General features: G+C 45.2%; 1 protein-coding gene across 1 annotated transcript in view; it reads left to right on the top strand.

The window, feature by feature from the left end:
* Positions 1-22,682, top strand: part of LOC120050270 (tetratricopeptide repeat protein 21B-like) — an 87,356-nt gene that overhangs the window by 9,169 nt on the left and 55,505 nt on the right. The window contains exons 8-13 of the mRNA XM_038996848.1: positions 2,762-2,860; positions 8,340-8,532; positions 10,866-10,963; positions 11,139-11,333; positions 17,886-18,021; positions 20,577-20,734. Coding sequence (XP_038852776.1) covers positions 2,762-2,860; positions 8,340-8,532; positions 10,866-10,963; positions 11,139-11,333; positions 17,886-18,021; positions 20,577-20,734 — 879 coding nt within the window. The remainder of the gene's footprint in view (positions 1-2,761; positions 2,861-8,339; positions 8,533-10,865; positions 10,964-11,138; positions 11,334-17,885; positions 18,022-20,576; positions 20,735-22,682) is intronic.

The raw sequence follows: 22,682 nt of genomic DNA, 5'->3' as shown, positions 1-22,682 counted from the left end.
CAGAAAGGATGCTACATGCAGTAGCATCGTATAACCAGACTGATGAATGCTGTAGCCAAACAGAATGGAAGCTGGCAAGACTTCCTGGTGGTTGTACGAGACTGGTAATACAGTAGATACAATTTCATTTTTGGCCCACCAACCACTGTGGAAGGTAAACTACCAGCCACTCAGATTTTTTTACAAGTCAAATTATTTTTCTTCCGCTAAAATTACACCAACCAAACACAAGGAAACCCTGATGAGCCTGCTTTGTAATGTTTCTAAAACAATAAAAGTAATGTGGCATAATTAAGCAATAAGGCCCGAGGAGGTGTGATATATGGCCAATATACCACGGCTAAGGGCTGTTCTTAATCACGACGCAACGCGGAGTGCCTGTACACAGCCCTTAGCCGTGGTATATTGGCCATATATCACAAACCTCCGAGGTGTCTGGATACAGCCATTAGCCGTGGTATATTGGCCATATATCACAAACCTCCGAGGTGCCTGGATACAGCCATTAGCCGTGGTATATTGGCCATATACCACAAACCTCCGAGGTGTCTGGATACAGCCCTTAGCCGTGGTATATTGGCCATATACCACAAACCTCCGAGGTGCCTGGATACAGCCATTAGCCGTGGTATATTGGCCATATACCACAAACCTCCGAGGTGCCTTATTGCTATTATAAACTGGTTACCAATGTAATTAGAGCAGTAAAAATAAATGTTTTGTCATACCCGTGGTATACGGTTTGATATACCACGGCTGTCAGCCAATCAGCACTCAGGGCTCGAACCACCCAGTTTATGTTTAATAAAAAAAATTGTGACCTGAGCCTTTTAACCAAAATATCACAGATGAGAAAAATGTTCACCTGCCCCTTTAATAACCTCTTAAGTATCCAACCCTTTTTTTCAATTTTCACCTAAAATGACCCAAATCTAACTGCCTGTAGCTCAGGACCTGAAGCAAGGATATGCATATTATTGATACCATTTGAAATAAAACACTTTTTAGTTTGTGGAGATGTGAAATTAATGTAGGAGAATATAACACAATATATCTGGTAAAAGATAATACAAAGAAAAAACATGAGGTCATCTTTGAAATGCAAGAGAAAGGCCATAATGTATTATTCCAGCCCAGGCCGAATTTAGATTTTGACCACTAGATGGCAGCAGTATATGTGCAAAGTTTTAGACTGATCTGATGAACCATTGCATTTATGTTCAACATGTTGTATCAAGACTGCCCAAATGTGCCTGTTTGGTTAATTAATACGTAACTGTGCACTCTGCTGAAGCAATAGCATGGTATTATTTCACTGTAATAGCTACTGTAAATTGGACAGTGCAGTTAGATTAACAAGAATTTAAGCTTTCTGCCCATATCAGATATGTCTATGTCCTGGGAAATGTGTTACTTACAACCTCATACTAATCACATTAGCCTACGTTAGCTCAACCGTCCCGCGGGCGGGAACACAGATCCCTTAGGGGAACGGCGTTACCGTGGCAGTGTGACTCGAGTCATGTTTGTGTCTGCGTGATTGGGTCTAGTAGAAGCGTGGTCTTCTCTTCCCAAGCAGTTGAAACTCAAACGTTGAAAAACAACCAATAAATAGCAAAGATTCAATTCAGTTTAAAGTAAATTAGACCAAGTTTTATGCGTGCAGCGCTTCTAAAAAGGAGTCTCCCAGTCAGGCAGAGTTGCAGCTCTTCTAAAAAGGAGTCTCCCAGTCAGGCAGAGTTGCAGCTCTTCTAAAAAGGAGTCTCCCAGTCAGGCAGAGTTGCAGCTCTTCTAAAAAGGAGTCTCCCAGTCAGGCAGAGTTGCAGCTCTTCTATAAAGGAGTCTCCCAGTCAGGCAGAGTTGCAGCTCTTCTAAAAAGGAGTCTCCCAGTCAGGCAGAGTTGCAGCTCTTCTAAAAAGGAGTCTCCCAGTCAGGCAGAGTTGCAGCTCTTCTAAAAAGGAGTCTCCCAGTCAGGCAGAGTTGCAGCTCTTCTAAAAAGGAGTCTCCCAGTCAGGCAGAGTTGCAGCTCTTCTAAAAAGGAGTCTCCCAGTCAGGCAGAGTTGCAGCTCTTCTAAAAAGGAGTCTCCCAGTCAGGCAGAGTTGCAGCTCTTCTAAAAAGGAGTCTCCCAGTCAGGCAGAGTTGCAGCTCTTCTAAAAAGGAGTCTCCCAGTCAGGCAGAGTTGCAGCTCTTCTAAAAAGGAGTCTCCCAGTCAGGCAGAGTTGCAGCTCTTCTAAAAAGGAGTCTCCCAGTCAGGCAGAGTTGCAGCTCTTCTAAAAAGGAGTCTCCCAGTCAGGCAGAGTTGCAGCTCTTCTAAAAAGGAGTCTCCCAGTCAGGCAGAGTTGCAGCTCTTCTAAAAAGGAGTCTCCCAGTCAGGCAGAGTTGCAGCTCTTCTAAAAAGGAGTCTCCCAGTCAGGCAGAGTTGCAGCTCTTCTAAAAAGGAGTCTCACAGTCAGGCAGAGTTGCAGGGCGAGGTGGGGTAGTCTATACCATTCCTCGTTCTTTGACATTGTGCGATTTGAATTTAGCAGCTATGAAACAAAACGTCAGAAATACTTTGAAAACAGCTACTGCAGCATTTATTTGACTATACATGTGATCAAAGTTGACTTTTTATTCACAAATAATGTGAGTGAATCGCTTGGAGCCCTGACCAACCGCTAGCGTGGCTGGTGAAATATACATCTAATATGCCAATGCTAAATTCTGCCGGCATTTGGCAGATGTCAATATTAGGCTCTGATGGTTATGTTATGTTTGTAGGCCAAGGAACATCTGCAGGCCCTGGTTAGTGCAGCAGAGGTCTCCGAGCCCTGCTCTCCCAGTCTCCACGTCAGTCTCACCCAGCCCATCAGCAGACTGGTAAGTATTTAGAGTTTATTGGGGTGCGATGGGACGTCACTAGACATTCAGAACGTCTGGGGCTTAGCCCTGAAGACCTGGGGCTGACCGGGGGGGGGGGGGGGGGGGGGGGGGGGGCTGACCGGGGGGGGGGTTGCAGGAACATAAGGCTGTGTTGCATATCTCCATGCTCTGTGCTCTCCTGACGCCAAATAATCAACACTTCTTAATATTAATTCCATGGAATATTTTTATTTTATTTAACCTTTATTTACAGTTGAATTCGGAAGTTTACATCCACTTAGGTTGGAGTCATTAAAACTCGTTTTTCAACCACTCCACAAATTTCTTGTTAACAAACTATAGTTTTGGCAAGTCTGTTAGGACATCTACTTTGTGCATGACACAAGTCATTTTTCCAACAATTGTTTACAGACAGATTATTTCACTTATAATTCACTGTATCATAATTCCAGTGGGTCAGAAGTTTACATACACTAAGTTGACTGTGCCTTTAAACACCTTGGAAAATTCCAGAAAATGATGTCATGGCTTTAGAAGCTTCTGATAGGCTATTTGACATAATTTGAGTCAATTGGAGGTGGACCTGTGGATGTCTTTCAAGGCCTACCTTCAAAGTCAGTGCCTCTTTGCTTAACATCATGGAAAAATCAAAAGAAATCAGCCAAGACCTCAGAAAAAAATTGTAGACATCCACAAGTCTGGTTCATCCTTGGGAGCAATTTCCAAATGCCTGAAGGTACCACGTTCATCTGTACAAACAATAGTACGCAAGTATAAACACCATGGGACCATGCAGCCGTCATACCACTCAGGAAGGAGAAGCGTTCTGTCTCCTAGAGATGAACGTATTTTGGTGCAAAAAGTGCAAATCAATCCCAGAACAACAGCAAAGGACGTTGTGAAGATGCTGGAGGAAACAGGTACAAAAGCATCTATATCCACAGTAAAACGAGTCCTATATCGACATAACCTGAAAGGCCGCTCAGCAAGGAAGAAGCCACTGCTCCAAAACTGCCATAAAAAAGTCAGACTACGATTTGCAACTGCACATGGGGACAAAGATTGTACTTTTTGGAGAAATGTCCTCTGGTCTGATGAAACAAAAATGGAACTGTTTGGCCATAATGACCATCGTTATGTTTGGAGGAAAAAGGGGGAGGCTTGCAAGCCGAAGCACACCATCCCAACCGTGAAGCACGGGGGTGGCAGCATCATGTTGTGGGGGTGCTTTGCTGCAGGAGGGACTGGTGCACTTCACAAAATAGATGGCATCATGAGGCTGGAAAATTAGGTGGATATATTGAAGCAACATCTCAAGACATCAGTCAGGAAGTTAAAGCTTGGTTGCAAATGGGTCTTCTAAATGGACAATGACCCCAAGCATACTTCCAAAGATGGGGCAAAATGGCTTAAGGACAACAAAGTCAAGGTATTGGAGTGGCCATCACAAAGCCCTGACCTCAATCCTATAGAACATTTGTGGGCAGAACTGAAAAAGTGTGTGTGAGCAAGGAGGCCTACAAACCTGACTCAGTTACACCAGCTCTGTCAGGAGGAATGGGACAAAATTCACTCAACTTATTGTGGGAAGCTTGTGGAAGGCTACCTGAAACATTTGACCAAAGTTAAACAATTTAAAGGCAATGCTACCAAATACTAATTGAGTGAATGTGAACTTCTGACCCACTGGGAATGTGATGAAAGAAATAAAAGCTGAAATAAATAATTCTCTCTACTATTATTCTGACATTTCACATTCTTAAAATAAAGTGTTGATCCTAACTGACCTAAAACAGGGAATCTTTACTAAGATTAAATGTCAGGAATTGTGAAACTGAGTTTAAATATATTTGGCTAAGGTTTATGTAAACTTCCGACTTCAACTGTAACTTGGCATGTCAGTTAGGAACATATTCTTATTTACAATGACCGCCTACCAAAAGGCCTCCTGCAGAGACGGGGGCTGGGATTAAAAATGGAACAAAACACACATTATGACAAGAGACCACACTACATAAAGAGAGACCTAAGACAACACAGCATGCCAGCAACATGGCAGCAACACGGTAGCAATACAGCATGGCAGCAACATGGCAGCAACACGGTAGCAATACAACATGGCAGCAACATGGTAGCAACTCAACATGGCAGCAACACGACATGGCAGCAGCACGACATGGCAGCAGCACGACATGGCAGCAGCACGACATGGCAGCAACACGACATGGCAGCAGCACGACATGGCAGCAGCACGACATGGCAGCAGCACGACATGGCAGCAACACAACATGGCAGCAACACGACATGGCAGCAGCACGACATGGCAGCAGCACGACATGGCAGCAACACGACATGGTAGCAGCACAAAATATGGTACAAACATTATTGGGCACAGACAACAGCACAAAGGGCAAGGAGGTAGAGAAGGTAGAGACAACAATACATCACACAAAGCAGCCGTAAGTGTCCACGATTGAGTCTTTGTGGTGTTAATAACAATTTTAAAAATTGAAGAAAAATTGTCATTATTCTGTTCCAATGCTTTCATAAACCATGTCCAATATTTGATTGACAAATAATTTTAAAAAGCCTATAACTAATGTGAGCTAGGAATGCTGTGTGCACAGTGCAGCTCCAAAACAGTCCAAAGGGTGGCAGCCTAGACCACAAATTAATATTTAGCATGAAATGCGTTTTATTTATTTATTTTATTTGACCTTTAGTTACGTGTAATATAGCAGAATTGGGATTTTAGTCTGCCATTTTGAGGATTATGCTGCAACTGTGTAAACTCAGACTAGCAGTAGGCTTGTATTATAACTGGGGGGACAGATAACTTCTGCAGATATGTACAAACGCAGGCACCAAACACGCTTAAATCATGATTTTGTAATATTTGTGGTAATAAAACACATATTCCAAGGTCAATTAGCTACAGGATAATTTCTGCCTATTTAAATACACAAAATAAATACTACAGGGGGGTTGGAGGGGGTGTAACAACTAGAGGTCCACCGATTATGATTTTTCAACGCCGATACCGATTAATCGGACAAAACACACATCATGACGAGAGAGACAACACTACATAAAGAGCAACTTTTTATTTATTTTAATGTATTTTTTATTTCACCTTTATTTAACCAGGTAAGCTAGTCGGGGGTCGGCCCAGCCCAGTCCCTTGGCCTCTGTTTCCATAGAACCAGTTGTTTTAGCCAGCTGTGGGTCGGCCCAGCCCAGTCCCTTGCCCTCTGTTTCCATAGAACCAGTTGTTTTAGCCAGCTGGGGGTCGGCCCAGCCCAGTCCCTTGGCCTCTGTTTCCATAGAACCAGTTGTTTTAGCCAGCTGGGGGTCGGCCCAGCCCAGTCCCTTGGCCTCTGTTTCCATAGAACCAGTTGTTTTAGCCAGCTGGGGGTCGGCCAGCCCAGTCCCTTGGCCTCTGTTTCCATAGAACCAGTTGTTTTAGCCAGCTGGGGGTCGGCCAGCCCAGTCCCTTGGCCTCTGTTTCCATAGAACCAGTTGTTTTAGCCAGCTGGGGGTCGGCCAGCCCAGTCCCTTGGCCTCTGTTTCCATAGAACCAGTTGTTTTAGCCAGCTGGGGGTCGGCCCAGCCCAGTCCCTTGGCCTCTGTTTCCATAGAACCAGTTGTTTTAGCCAGCTGGGGGTCGGCCCAGCCCAGTCCCTTGGCCTCTGTTTCCATAGAACCAGTTGTTTTAGCCAACTGGGGGTCGGCCAGCCCAGTCCCTTGGCCTCTGTTTCCATAGAACCAGTTGTTTTAGCCAACTGGGGGTCGGCCAGCCCAGTCCCTTGGCCTCTGTTTCCATAGAACCAGTTGTTTTAGCCAGCTGGGGGTCGGCCCAGCCCAGTCCCTTGGCCTCTGTTTCCATAGAACCAGTTGTTTTAGCCAGCTGGGGGTCGGCCAGCCCAGTCCCTTGGCCTCTGTTTCCATAGAACCAGTTGTTTTAGCCAGCTGGGGGTCGGCCCAGCCCAGTCCCTTGGCCTCTGTTTCCGTGGAAACACTTGTTTTAGCCAGCTGGGGGTCGGCCCAGGCCAGTCCCTTGGCCTCTGTTTCCATATAACCAGTTGTTTTAGCCAGCTGGGGGTCGGCCCAGCCCAGTCCCTTGGCCTCTGTTTCCCATGGAACCAGTTGTTTTAGCCAGCTGGGGGTCGGCCCAGGCCAGTCCCTTGGCCTCTGTTTCCATAGAACCAGTTGTTTTAGCCAGCTGGGGGTCGGCCCAGCCCAGTCCCTTGGCCTCTGTTTCCCATGGAACCAGTTGTTTTAGCCAGCTGGGGGTCGGCCCAGCCCAGTCCCTTGCCCTCTGTTTCCATAGAACCAGTTGTTTTAGCCAGCTGGGGGTCGGCCCAGCCCAGTCCCTTGGCCTCTGTTTCCATAGAACCAGTTGTTTTAGCCAGCTGGGGGTCGGCCAGCCCAGTCCCTTGGCCTCTGTTTCCATAGAACCAGTTGTTTTAGCCAGCTGGGGGTCGGCCAGCCCAGTCCCTTGGCCTCTGTTTCCATAGAACCAGTTGTTTTAGCCAGCTGGGGGTCGGCCAGCCCAGTCCCTTGGCCTCTGTTTCCATAGAACCAGTTGTTTTAGCCAGCTGGGGGTCGGCCCAGCCCAGTCCCTTGGCCTCTGTTTCCATAGAACCAGTTGTTTTAGCCAGCTGGGGGTCGGCCCAGCCCAGTCCCTTGGCCTCTGTTTCCATAGAACCAGTTGTTTTAGCCAACTGGGGGTCGGCCAGCCCAGTCCCTTGGCCTCTGTTTCCATAGAACCAGTTGTTTTAGCCAACTGGGGGTCGGCCCAGCCCAGTCCCTTGGCCTCTGTTTCCATAGAACCAGTTGTTTTAGCCAGCTGGGGGTCGGCCCAGCCCAGTCCCTTGGCCTCTGTTTCCATAGAACCAGTTGTTTTAGCCAGCTGGGGGTCGGCCCAGCCCAGTCCCTTGGCCTCTGTTTCCATAGAACCAGTTGTTTTAGCCAACTGGGGGTCGGCCAGCCCAGTCCCTTGGCCTCTGTTTCCATAGAACCAGTTGTTTTAGCCAACTGGGGGTCGGCCAGCCCAGTCCCTTGGCCTCTGTTTCCATAGAACCAGTTGTTTTAGCCAGCTGGGGGTCGGCCAGCCCAGTCCCTTGGAGCACAACGTTCTGGGTTTTTGTGTATCAGGGTTTTTGTGTTAACACATGACTTCGAGGGGGGGGGGTATGTTGAGTATATTCACATATTGAAGTGTATCGGTATGTCAGCCTCCCAATGAAATCTACTGTTCCAGAGAGATCTATGTATGACTGTACTGTCCCATTTGGATATAGAGTTATATCCTCTGTCTGTCTGTAGTGTGGAGGCAACCCAGAGATCTATATATGACTGTACCATTTGGATATAGAGTTATATCCTCTGTCTGTCTGTAGTGTGGAGGCAACCCAGAGATCTATATATGACTGTACCATTTGGATATAGAGTTATATCCTCTGTCTGTCTGTAGTGTGGAGGCAACCCAGACATCCTCCAGCTGCTGACTCCATTTACAGAGAGGGCGTACTCTAAAGGCCCCGGGAATGCTGATGTGGCCAATGAGATGGGCTACCTTCTGTCCCTACAGAAGAAGACTAAGGAGGCCACCAGGTGGTACTCTGCTGCTCTCAACCTTGACACCAGCAGTGTCCCAGCCCTGGCAGGTAGGTACTGTGGGCTAGTGTCTACACATTCATACACACAGCCCTCCTGCTTTCCCAGTGTGTTGATGTGCATCTTCTTTGCTTTTTTGAATGTGATAGCTCTGGTGAGTAATACATGACATGTCCAACAGTATGTGGACACCTGCTCGTCGAACATCTCATTCTGAAATCATGGGCATTAATATGGAGTTGGTCCCCTTTGCTCTATAACAGCCTCCACTCTTCTGGGAAGGCTTTCCACTAGATGATGGAACATTGCTGCTGTAACAGCCTCCACTCTTCTGGGAAGGCTTTCCACTAGATGTTGGAACATTGCTGCTATAACAGCCTCCACTCTTCTGGGAAGGCTTTCCACTAGATGTTAGAACATTGCTGCTATAACAGCCTCCACTCTTCTGGGAAGGCTTTCCACTAGATGTTGGAACATTGCTGTTATAACAGCCTCCACTCTTCTGGGAAGGCTTTCCACTAGATGATGGAACATTGCTGCTATAACAGCCTCCACTCTTCTGGGAAGGCTTTCCACTAGATGTTGGAACATTGCTGCTATAACAGCCTCCACTCTTCAGGGAAGGCTTTCCACTAGATGTTGGAACATTGCTGCTATAACAGCCTCCACTCTTCTGGGAAGGCTTTCCACTAGATGTTAGAACATTGCTGCTATAACAGCCTCCACTCTTCTGGGAAGGCTTTCCACTAGATGTTGGAACATTGCTGCTATAACAGCCTCCACTCTTCTGGGAAGGCTTTCCACTAGATGATGGAACATTGCTGCTATAACAGCCTCCACTCTTCTGGGAAGGCTTTCCACTAGATGTTGGAACATTGCTGCTATAACAGCCTCCACTCTTCTGGGAAGGCTTTCCACTAGATGTTGGAACATTGCTGCTATAACAGCCTCCACTCTTCTGGGAAGGCTTTCCACTAGATGTTGGAACATTGCTGCTATAACAGCCTCCACTCTTCTGGGAAGGCTTTCCACTAGATGATGGAACATTGCTGCTATAACAGCCTCCACTCTTCTGGGAAGGCTTTCCACTAGATGATGGAACATTGCTGCTATAACAGCCTCCACTCTTCTGGGAAGGCTTTCCACTAGATGATGGAACATTGCTGCTATAACAGCCTCCACTCTTCTGGGAAGGCTTTCCACTAGATGTTGGAACATTGCTGCTATAACAGCCTCCACTCTTCTGGGAAGGCTTTCCACTAGATGTTGGAACATTGCTGCAGGGACTTGCTTCCATTCAGCCACAAGAGCATTAGTGAGGTCGGGCACTGATGTTGGGCGATTAGGCCTGGCTGGCCTTTCGGCATTCCAATTCATCCCAAAGGTGTTCGATGGGGTTGTGGTCAGTGCTCTGTGCAGGCCAGTCAAGTTCTTCCACACCGATATCGACAAATCATTTCTGTATGGATCTTGCTTTATGCACAGGGGCATTGTCATGCTGAAACAGGAAAGGTCCTTCCCCAAACTGTTGCCACAATGTTGGAACAACAGTATCGTCTAGAATGTCATTGTATGCTGTACTGTTAAGATTTCCCTTCACTGGAACTAAGAGGCCCGAACCATGAAAAACAGCCCCAGACCATTATTCCTCCTCCACCAAACTTTACAGTTGGCACTGTGCATTCGGTCAGGTAGCGTTCTCCTGGCATTCACACAAAACTCAGATTAGTCCGTCGGACTGCCAGATGGTGAAGCGTGATTTATCATTTCAGAGAACGCATTTCCACTGCTCCAGAGTCCAATGGAGGAGAGCTTTACACCACTTAGGCTTGTGTGCGGCCATGGAAACTCATTTCATGAAGCTCCCGACAAACAGTTATTGTGCTGACGTTGTTTCCAGAGGCAGTTTGGAACTTGGTATTGAGTGTTGCGACAGACGACAGACGATTTTTACACACGGCGGTCCCGTTCTATGAGCTTGTGTGTCCTACCACTTCACCCGATGAGCCATTGTTGCTCCTATACGTTGCCACTTCACAATAACAGCACTTACAGTTGACCAGGGAAGCTCTAGCAGGGCAGAAATTTGACTAACTGACTTGTTGGAAAGGTGGCATCCTATGACGATGCCGGAATGTCACTGAGCTCTTCATTCCGGTCCATTCTACTGCCAATGTTTGTCTATGGGGATTGCATGGTTGTGTGCTCGATTTTATACACCTGTTAGCAACAAGTGTGGCTGAAATAGCCGAATCCACTAATTTGAAGTGGTGTCCACATACTTTTGTGTATATATAGTGTATTTCCTATGCGTTTTAAGGCAATATCCTTGAACTTGCTGTATGTTGAGTGTTGTGGTGAGGCCACTGAGGTGTTTTTCCAGGACTGATCCGCTGCCAGCTGATGGACGGCCAGCTACAGGAAGCAGCCAATCAGCTGGAGTTTCTCAGAGAGATCCACCAGTCCATTGGCCAGTCAGCGGTATGACACGCAGCATTCTCCTGAGTGACCAATCACATTACACTGATCTATCTCTGAGGTCACAAGGTCCCATAAATTGAACGAGGTTGGGCGGGTGTTGAGATTTTGTTTGATTAGGAACGTGGCAAGAAAAGTATAGTAAAGCGAACTGAATCTTCCCCTGTCTTTACTGTAGGAGCTGGTCCTTCTGCAGGCTCTCCTGCTCCACAAGAGAGGGGCGGGGCTGGCCGTGATGTCACCCTTACTGAAGGAGGCCACCGACCTTCACTTCCTGGACCTGCGAGGGCGACCAATGGGACCAGACTACTTCCACAGGCTCCATCCTGACTTTATTTTCCAAGTGGTCAACCTCTACCTTTCCTTCTTCCAGGTAAACACTTAGACCCCTCAAATTCAACTCTGGACCTCAAAGCAAGTTCCACTGCTTTCTTAAATTCTTCCCCTCTAATCTGGGACTGGTTTAGATCTGGGACACCAGGTGGGTGATTCCCCTCTAATCTGGGACTGATTTAGACCTGGGACACCATGTGGGTGCAAGTAATTATCAGGTAGAACAGAAAAACAGTTGTAATTCGTAGGTAGACTAGCAGTTAAGAGCGTTGGGCCAGTAACCAAAAGGTTGCTGGTTCAAATCCCTGGTTCAAATCCCAGAGCCTAATAGCTGAAACATCGGTGCCCTTGAGCAAGGCAAGGGGGGTTGAATACCCCTGGTCTAGACAACATGGGTAATGAAGGATCAGTTTAATATCCCTGGTCTAGACAACATGGGTAATGAAGGATCACTTTAATACCCCTGGTCTCGACAACATGGGTAATGAAGGATCAGTTTAATACCCGTGGTCTCGACAACATGGGTAATGAAGGATCAGTTTAATACCCCTAGTCTAGACAACATGGGTAATGAAGGATCAGTTTAATACCCCTGGTCTAGACAACATGGGTAATGAAGGATCAGTTTAATACCCCTGGTCTAGACAACATGGGTAATGAAGGATCAGTTTAATACCCCTGGTCTAGACAACATGGGTAATGAAGGATCAGTTTAATACCCCTGGTCTAGACAACATGGGTAATGAAGGATCAGTTTAATACTCCTGGTCTAGACAACATGGGTAATGAGGATCAGTTTAATACTCCTGGTCTAGACAACATGGGTAATGAGGATCAGTTTAATACTCCTGCCTTAAACCCTACTGCTGGATTATCCTTTCTGGTGATAGAAATGAAGACAACAGAAGACACGTTTCAGTTGTTCCCTATCACTATGGTATTGTAGCAAGGGGACACACATAACCCTGGCCACCAAGTGGGTTGACTCATGAGTTAGTATCTATTGACCAAGTCCTCCATACTAATGTGTTGACTCATGAGTTAGTATCTATTGACCAAGTCCTCCATACTAATGTGTTGACTCATGAGTTAGTATCTATTGACCAAGTCCTCCATACTAATGTGTTGACTCATGAGTTAGTATCTATTGACCAAGTCCTCCATACTAATGTGTTGACTCATGAGTTAGTATCTATTGACCAAGTCCTCCATACTAATGTGTTGACTCATGAGTTAGTATCTATTGACCAAGTCCTCCATACTAATGTGTTGACTCATGAGTTAGTATCTATTGACCAAGTCCTCCATACTAATGTGTTGACTCATGAGTTAGTATCTATTGACCAAGTCCTCCATACTAATGTGTTGACTCATGAGTTAGTATCTATTGACCAAGTCCTCCATACTAATGTGTTGACTCATGAGTTAGTATCTATTGACCAAGTCCTCCATACTAATGTGTTGACTCATGAGTTAGTATCTATTGACCAAGTCCTCCATACTAATGTGTTGACTCATGAGTTAGTATCTATTGACCAAGTCCTCCATACTAATGTGTTGACTCATGAGTTAGTATCTATTGACCAAGTCCTCCATACTAATGTGTTGACTCATGAGTTAGTATCTATTGACCAAGTCCTCCATACTAATGTGTTGACTCATGAGTTAGTATCTATTGACCAAGTCCTCCATACTAATGTGTTGACTCATGAGTTAGTATCTATTGACCAAGTCCTCCATACTAATGTGTTGACTCATGAGTTAGTATCTATTGACCAAGTCCTCCATACTAATGTGTTGACTCATGAGTTAGTATCTATTGACCAAGTCCTCCATACTAATGTGTTGACTCATGAGTTAGTATCTATTGACCAAGTCCTCCATACTAATGTGTTGACTCATGAGTTAGTATCTATTGACCAAGTCCTCCATACTAATGTGTTGACTCATGAGTTAGTATCTATTGACCAAGTCCTCCATACTAATGTGTTGACTCATGAGTTAGTATCTATTGACCAAGTCCTCCATACTAATGTGTTGACTCATGAGTTAGTATCTATTGACCAAGTCCTCCATACTAATGTGTTGACTCATGAGTTAGTATCTATTGACCAAGTCCTCCATACTAATGTGTTGACTCATGAGTTAGTATCTATTGACCAAGTCCTCCATACTAATGTGTTGACTCATGAGTTAGTATCTATTGACCAAGTCCTCCATACTAATGTGTTGACTCATGAGTTAGTATCTATTGACCAAGTCCTCCATACTAATGTGTTGACTCATGAGTTAGTATCTATTGACCAAGTCCTCCATACTAATGTGTTGACTCATGAGTTAGTATCTATTGACCAAGTCCTCCATACTAATGTGTTGACTCATGAGTTAGTATCTATTGACCAAGTCCTCCATACTAATGTGTTGACTCATGAGTTAGTATCTATTGACCAAGTCCTCCATACTAATGTGTTGACTCATGAGTTAGTATCACTGAAAGCCACATCAGCTACACCCATTCTTCCAGTGAAGCTTCGGTTGCGTGCACACCACCCACCGCTTCCGAGTATATTACTCGCTAATGTCCAGTCCCCAGTTAACAAAGACGACCAAATTAGGACAAGGGTTTCTTTCCAAAGAGATACCCGGGATTGTAACACACTCTGTTTCACGGAGACATGGCTAGCTGGGGACATGTTGTTGGAGTCGGTACAGCCAATGGGATTTTCAGTCCATCGCCCCGACAGGAACAAACATCTCTCTGGTAAGAAGAAGGGCGGGGGTGTATGTTTCATGATTAACCACTCATGGTGTAATTGTAACAACATATAAGAACTCACGTCCTTTTGCCACCTGACCTAATCTGAGAACAAGGCTACCTAAATTCTATCAGCATATCGATTGCCGTACACGAGCGAGTAACACACTCGACCACTGCTACTCTTACTTCAGCAATGCATACAAGGCCCTCCCCCGCCCTCCTTTTGGCAAATCTGACCATGACTCCATCTTGTTGCTCCCTTCCTATAAGCAGAAACTAAAAAAAGAAGTGCCCATGCTTAGGTCTATCCAACACTGGTCTGACCAATCGGATTCCATGCATCAAGATTGCTTCGATCACGTGGACTGGGATATGTTCCGGGTAGACTCAGATAATAACATTGACGTATACGCTGACTCGGTGAGCGAGTTTATAAGGAAGTGTATAGGAGATGTTGTACCCACTGTGACTATTAAAACCTTCCCTAACCAGAAACTGTGGATTGAAGTGCTTTGAGAGACATGTCAAGGATCATATCACCTCCACCTTACCTGTTACCCTAGACCCACTCCAATTTGCTTACAGCTCCAATAGGTCCACAGACGATGCAATCGCCATCACACTGCACACTGCCCTATCCTATCTGGACAAGAGGAATGCCTATTTTTGAATGCTGTTCATTGACTACATCTCAGCATTCAACACCATAGTACCCTCCAAACGCATCATTAAGCTCGGGGCCCTGGGTCTGAACCCCGCACTGTGAAACTGGGTCCTGGACTTCCTGACGGGTCGCCCCCAGGTGGTGAAGGTAGGAAACAACACCTCCTTCACTGATCCTCAACACAGGGGTCCCACAAGGATGCGTTCTCAGAACCTCTCCTGTACTAATAACTAGAGGTCAACCGATTATGATTTTTCAACGCCGATACCGATTATTGGAGGTCCCAAAAAAGCCGATACCGATTAATCGACCGATTTATAAAAAAAAAAAATATATATATATATAAAAATATATATAAAAAAAACAAAAACAAAAACATGTATTTGTAATAATGACAATTACAACAATACTGAATGAACACGTATTTTAACTTAATATAATACATCAATAAAATCCATTTAGCCTCAAATAAATAATGGAACATGTTCAATTTGGTTTAAATAATGCAAAAACAAAGTGTTGGAGAAGAAAGTAAAAGTGCAATATGTGCCATGTAAGAAAGCTAACGTTTAAGTTCCTTGCTCAGAACATGAGAACATATGAAAGCTGGTGGTTCCTTTTAACATGAGTCTTCAATATTCCCAGGTAAGAAGTTTTAGATTTCATATACCTTTGACTATTGGATGTTCTTATAGGCACTTTAGTACTGCCAGTGTAACAGTATAGCTTCCATTCCTCTCCTCGCCGCTACCTGGGCTCGAACCAGGAACACATCGACAACAGCCACCCTCGAAGCAGCGTTACCCATGCAGAGCAAGGGGAACAACTACTGCAAGTCTCAGAGCGAGTGATGAAAAGCTGTTGGCAAAACGCACGAAAGTGCTGTTTGAATGAATGCTTACGAGCGTGTTGGTGCCTACCACCGCTCAGTCAGACTGCTCTATCAAATCATAGACTTAACTATAACATAATAACACACAGAAATATGAGCCTTTGGTCATTAATATGGTCGAATCCGGAAACTATCATCTCGAAAACAAAACGTTTATTTTTTCAGTGAAATACGGAACCGTTCCATATTTTATCTAACGGGTGGCATCCATAAGTCTAAATATTCCTGTAACATTGCACAACCTTCAATGTTATGTTATAATTACGTAAAATTCTGGCAAATTAGTTCGCAATGAACCAGGCGGCCCAAACTGTTGCATATACTCTGACTCTGCGTGCAATGAACGCAAGAGAAGTGACACAATTTCACCTGGTTAATATTGCCTGCTAACCTGGATTTCTTTTAGCTAAATATGCAGGTTTAAAAATATATATTTCTGTGTATTGATTTTAAGAAAGGCATTGATGTTTATGGTTAGGTACACGTTGGAGCAACGACAGTCCTTTTTCCACGAATGCGCACTGCATCGATTATATGCAACACAGGACACGCTAGATAAACTAGTAATATCATCAACCATGTGTAGTTATAACTAGTGATTATGATTGATTGATTGATTGTTTTTTATAAGTTTAATGCTAGCTAGCAACTTACCTTGGCTTCTTACTGCATTCGCGTAACAGGCAGGCTCCTCGTGAGGCAGGTGGTTAGAGCTTTGGACTAGTTAATTGTAAGGTTGCAAGATTGAATCCCTGAGCTGACAAGGTAAAAATCTGTCGTTCTGCCCCTGAACAAGGCAGTTAACCCTCGTTCCTAGGCCGTATTTGAAAATAAGAATTTGTTCTTAACTGACTTGCCTAGTTAAATAAAGGTGTAAAAACAAAAATGAAATCAGCCCTAATTAACCGGCCATTCCGATTAATCGGTCGACCTCTAATAATAACCATCCTAGCCACTGCCTGTTCATCCCACTTCCATCCAGAAGGCGAGGTCAGTACAGGTGCATCAAAGCTGGGACCGAGAGATTGAAAAACATCTCGAGGCCATCAGATTGTTAAACAGCCACCACAAGCACAGAGAGGTGGCTGCCTACATACAGTGTAACGGTTCTCCTCTTCCTCTTCATCCGAAGAGGAGGAGCATGGATTGAACCAAGACGCAGCGTGATACTTAGACATGATATTTATTAGACACGACAAAACAACGAAGACAAAAAACGAACTATACTTGAATTAACTAACAAAATAACAAAACGAATGTAGACAAACCTGGACGTAAGAACTTACATGTAACACGAAGAACGCACGAACAGGGAAATGACTACATAAAAACCGAACGAACAAAATGAACAAACAAACCGAAACAGTCCCGTATGGTGCAACATAGACAGACACTAACACAGGAGACAACCACCCACGACAAACAATGTGACAACACCTACCTTAATATGATTCTCAATCAGAGGAGATGAAAACCACCTGCCTCTAATTGAGAACCATATTAGGTACCCATTAACCAACATAGAAACAGAAAACATAGACTGCCCACCCAAACTCACGTCCTGACCAACTAACACATACAAAAACTAACAGAAAACAGGTCAGGAACGTGACATACAGACTTGAAGTCATTGGCCACATTAATAAATGTAACACTAGTCACTTTAATAATGCCACTTTAATAATGTTTACATATCTCGCATTACTCATCTCATATGTATATACTGTATACTGTATCCTTCACTATCTATTGCATCTTAGCCGCTCTGTCACTGCTCATCCATATATTTCATACTTATATATTCTCATCCCATTCCTTTACTAGATTGTGTGTATTAGGTTTTGTTGTGGAATTGTTAGATATTAGGTTTTGTTGTGGAATTGTTAGATATTAGGTTTTGTTGTGGAATTGTTAGATATTAGGTTTTGTTGTGGAATTGTTAGATATTAGGTTTTGTTGTGGAATTGTTAGATATTACCCGTTAGATATTAATGCACTGTCGGATCTAGAAGCATAAGCATTTCACTACACAATAACATCTGCTAACCATGTGACCAATAACATCTGCTAACCATGTGACCAATAACATCTGCTAACCATGTGACCAATAACATCTGCTAACCATGTGACCAATAACATCTGCTAACCATGTGACTAATAACATCTCCTAACCATGTGACCAATAACATTAGATTTGATTTATAGTGTTTCCATGCAGGAGGGAAAGCTCTTTAGCAGTGTTTCTAACGACCCATTCCTCCACTCCTCTCCCTCCCAGGAGAAACCCCTGACGGCAGGTCAGCCCGTCCCCTTTGGCCTGAGTCACTCTGGAATGGTCCTGCAGCCTGTGGTCAAGATGGCCCCCGGCCTGCTGCCTGGAGCCTACCACATGGCCCATGTCACGTTCCTTTCAGGTAGGAGCCTATCAGTATGGGTATCTGCGTTTTCCGTCCTCCTCCGTGACCCAGAAACCGATAAGTGGTCCAGTGGTCGAGGAGTGTGTCATGTTGTTAGTAGTCAAACGAGAGATGGTCCTCCTCCGTGACCCAGAAACCGATAAGTGGTCCAGTGGTCGAGGAGTGTGTCATGTTGTTAGTAGTCAAACGAGAGATGGTCCTCCTCCGTGACCCAGAAACCGATAAGTGGTCCGGTGGTCGAGGAGTGTGTCATGTTGTTAGTAGTCAAACGAGAGATGGTCCTCTCCTCGACAGCCTCATTTGGCGAGGAAGCACAAGTGAATTTTACCAGGAAGAATATTGATATCTGCCACACTCCCTTTGAATCAGCTGTTGTATAATTGGAGGTGAAAACCATGAATAAAAAACAATATGCTACATATCGTTTTACCTGTAAAATGTCTTAACTAGCTTCATTTGTTTTTATCACTTTATACATTTATTTCGGGATCCACCCCTGTAAACATAATTTATTTTGGGATCCACCCCTGTAAACGTCATGTATTTTGGGATCCACCCCTGTAAACGTCATGTATTTTGGGATCCACCCCTGTAAACGTCATGTATTTTGGGATCCACCCCTGTAAACGTCATGTATTTTGGGATCCACCCCTGTAAACGTCATGTATTTTGGGATCCACCCCTGTAAACGTCATGTATTTTGGGATCCACCCCTGTAAACGTCATGTATTTTGGGATCCACCCCTGTAAACGTCATGTATTTTGGGATCCACCCCTGTAAACGTCATGTATTTTGGGATCCACCCCTGTAAACGTCATGTATTTTGGGATCCACCCCTGTAAACGTCATGTATTTTGGGATCCACCCCTGTAAACGTCATGTATTTTGGGATCCACCCCTGTAAACGTCATGTATTTTGGGATCCACCCCTGTAAACGTCATGTATTTTGGGATCCACCCCTGTAAACGTCATGTATTTTGGGATCCACCCCTGTAAACGTCATGTATTTTGGGATCCACCCCTGTAAACGTCATGTATTTTGGGATCCACCCCTGTAAACGTCATGTATTTTGGGATCCACCCCTGTAAACGTCATGTATTTTGGGATCCACCCCTGTAAACGTCATGTATTTTGACATCCACTCCTGTAAACGTCATGTATTTTGACATCCACTCCTGTAAACGTCATGTATTTTGACATCCACTCCTGTAAACGTCATGTATTTTGGGATCCACCCCTGTAAACGTCATGTATTCCCTCTCCTCGCTGCCTCTCCTCGCTGCCTCTCCTCGCTGCCTCTCCTCAATTACCTTCAACCTTTTTTAAAAGTAGGCGAAAGAGGACGGAGGAGAGAGGATGCAGGAGATGAGCAAATCTTATTGAGAAAAGGCTTTGTAGTGTGCCTGAAAGGTAGTCATGGTAACTGCATACCTGTAGTGTGTCTGAAAGGTAGTCATGGTAACTGCATACCTGTAGTGTGTCTGAAAGTGGGCGTTGCGAAACAGGTGGGAGGATCAAAACCTAACAGATTGGTTGCCAATCTAGACCGTTTTGCATGGCTGCTTCCTTGTAGCATTTTAGCTAGGCAGGTTAGGAGAATTAACGTGGCATGTTATGATCATTAACGTGGCAGGTTAGGAGAATCGACGTGGCAGGTTAGGAGAACTGACGTGGCAGGTTAGGAGAACTGACGTGGCAGGTTAGGAGAACTGACGTGGCAGGTTAGGAGAACTGACGTGGCAGGTTAGGAGAACTGACGTGGCAGGCTAGGAGAACTGACGTGGCAGGCTAGGAGAACTGACGTGGCAGGCTAGGAGAACTGACGTGGCAGGTTAGGAGAACTGACGTGGCAGGCTAGGAGAACTGACGTGGCAGGTTAGGAGAACTGACGTAGGCGTCTATCCATGTCTACCTATGTCTATCCATGTCTATCCAGAGCCCATGTCTAGTTCCTCTCAGGTGAGACCAACATGATGGACAAGGGATAAGGCAACCTGAATTATGACTCACAAGTTAACTTCATGAGCAGAGATGAATGATAAACTACCAATATAAAATTGATTGGGGTAAGGCCCTGCAACAGACTAGTCGCCTCCTGCTCCTGTGAGCCGTCCCGGCTAGGACAAGGTTTACTTACTTTATTACATACAATATTACTCTCTTTAAACATCTATATGGAAAAATGTATGTAATATATGTATCACTAGCCACTTTAAACAATGCCACTTTATATAATGTTTACATACCCTACATTACTCATCTCATATGTATATACTGTACTCTATACCATCTACTGCATCTTGCCTATGCCGTTCGGCCATCGCTCATCCATATATTTATATGTACATATTCTTATTCATTCCTTTACACTTGTGTGTATTAGGTAGTTGTTGTGAAATTGTTAGATTACTTGTTAGATATTACTACACGGTCGGAACTAGAAGCACAAGCATTTCTCTACACTCGCATTAACATCTGCTAACCACGTGTATGTGACCAATAAAATGTGATTTGATTTATCTCGCTGTCTGGGTTATGTCTCCTGTCAGGCGACAGCCAGTCAGCTCAGCAGTTCCTGGATTTCTGTCTGGAGAGAGACCCGACCATCGCTGAGGTCCACCTGCTGCAGGCCAGGATACACCTCCATGAGGGAGACTACAACCTCTGCTTTCAGTCTCTGGAGACCGGAGTCAGCCACAACTTCCAGGTAAACTAGTGTAGAGACCAGACCGGAGTCAGTCAATACTTCCAGGTAAACTAGTGTAGAGACCAGACCGGAGTCAGCCACAACTTCCAGGTAAACTAGTGTAGAGACCAGACCGGAGTCAGCCACAACTTCCAGGTAAACTAGTGTAGAGACCAGACCGGAGTCAGCCACAACTTCCAGGTAAACTAGTGTAGAGACCAGACAGGAGTCAGTCACAACTTCCAGGTAAACTAGTGTAGAGACCAGACCGGAGTCAGCCACAACTTCCTGGTAAACTAGTGTAGAGACCAGACCGGAGTCAGTCAATACTTCCAGGTAAACTAGTGTAGAGACCAGACCGGAGTCAGTCACAACTTCCAGGTAAACTAGTGTAGACACCAGACCGGAGTCAGCCACAACTTCCAGGTAAACTAGTGTAGAGACCAGACCGGAGTCAGCCACAACTTCCTGGTAAACTAGTGTAGAGACCAGACCGGAGTCAGCCACAACTTCCTGGTAAACTAGTGTAGACACCAGACCGGAGTCAGCCACAACTTCCTGGTAAACTAGTGTAGACACCAGACCGGAGTCAGCCACAACTTCCTGGTAAACTAGTGTAGAGACCAGACCGGAGTCAGCCACAACTTCCTGGTAAACTAGTGTAGAGACCAGACCGGAGTCAGCCACAACTTCCTGGTAAACTAGTGTAGAGACCAGACCGGAGTCAGCCACAACTTCCTGGTAAACTAGTGTAGAGACCAGACCGGAGTCAGTCACAACTTCCAGGTAAACTAGTGTAGAGACCAGACCGGAGTCAGTCACAACTTCCTGGTAAACTAGTGTAGAGACCAGACCGGAGTCAGTCACAACTTCCAGGTAAACTAGTGTAGAGACCAGACCGGAGTCAGTCACAACTTCCAGGTAAACTAGTGTAGAGACCAGACCGGAGTCAGCCACAACTTCCTGGTAAACTAGTGTAGAGACCAGACCGGAGTCAGTCACAACTTCCAGGTAAACTAGTGTAGAGACCAGACCGGAGTCAGTCACAACTTCCTGGTAAACTAGTGTAGAGACCAGACCGGAGTCAGTCACAACTTCCTGGTAAACTAGTGTAGAGACCAGACCGGAGTCAGTCACAACTTCCAGGTAAACTAGTGTAGAGACCAGACCGGAGTCAGTCACAACTTCCAGGTAAACTAGTGTAGAGACCAGACCGGAGTCAGCCACAACTTCCAGGTAAACTAGTGTAGAGACCAGACCGGAGTCAGTCACAACTTCCAGGTAAACTAGTGTAGAGACCAGACCGGAGTCAGCCACAACTTCCTGGTAAACTAGTGTAGAGACCAGACCGGAGTCAGCCACAACTTCCTGGTAAACTAGTGTAGAGACCAGACCGGAGTCAGCCACAACTTCCAGGTAAACTAGTGTAGAGACCAGACCGGAGTCAGTCACAACTTCCTGGTAAACTAGTGTAGAGACCAGACCGGAGTCAGTCACAACTCCCAGGTAAACTAGTGTAGAGACCAGACCGGAGTCAGTCACAACTCCCAGGTTAACTAGTGTAGAGACCAGACCGGAGTCAGCCACAACTTCCAGGTAAACTAGTGTAGAGACCAGACCGGAGTCAGTCAATACTTCCAGGTAAACTAGTGTAGAGACCAGACCGGAGTCAGCCACAACTTCCAGGTAAACTAGTGTAGAGACCAGACCGGAGTCAGCCACAACTTCCAGGTAAACTAGTGTAGAGACCAGACCGGAGTCAGTCACAACTTCCAGGTAAACTAGTGTAGAGACCAGACCGGAGTCAGTCACAACTTCCTGGTAAACTAGTGTAGAGACCAGACAGGAGTCAGCCACAACTTCCAGGTAAACTAGTGTAGAGACCAGACCGGCGTCAGCCACAACTTCCAGGTAAACTAGTGTAGAGACCAGACCGGAGTCAGTCACAACTTCCAGGTAAACTAGTGTA

Source organism: Salvelinus namaycush, chromosome 7, assembly GCF_016432855.1.
Source record: "Salvelinus namaycush isolate Seneca chromosome 7, SaNama_1.0, whole genome shotgun sequence".
Taxonomy (NCBI): Eukaryota; Metazoa; Chordata; class Actinopteri; order Salmoniformes; family Salmonidae; genus Salvelinus; species Salvelinus namaycush.
Note: the sequence above shows the minus strand (reverse complement) of the source record. Positions and strands in the feature narration are given on the sequence as shown.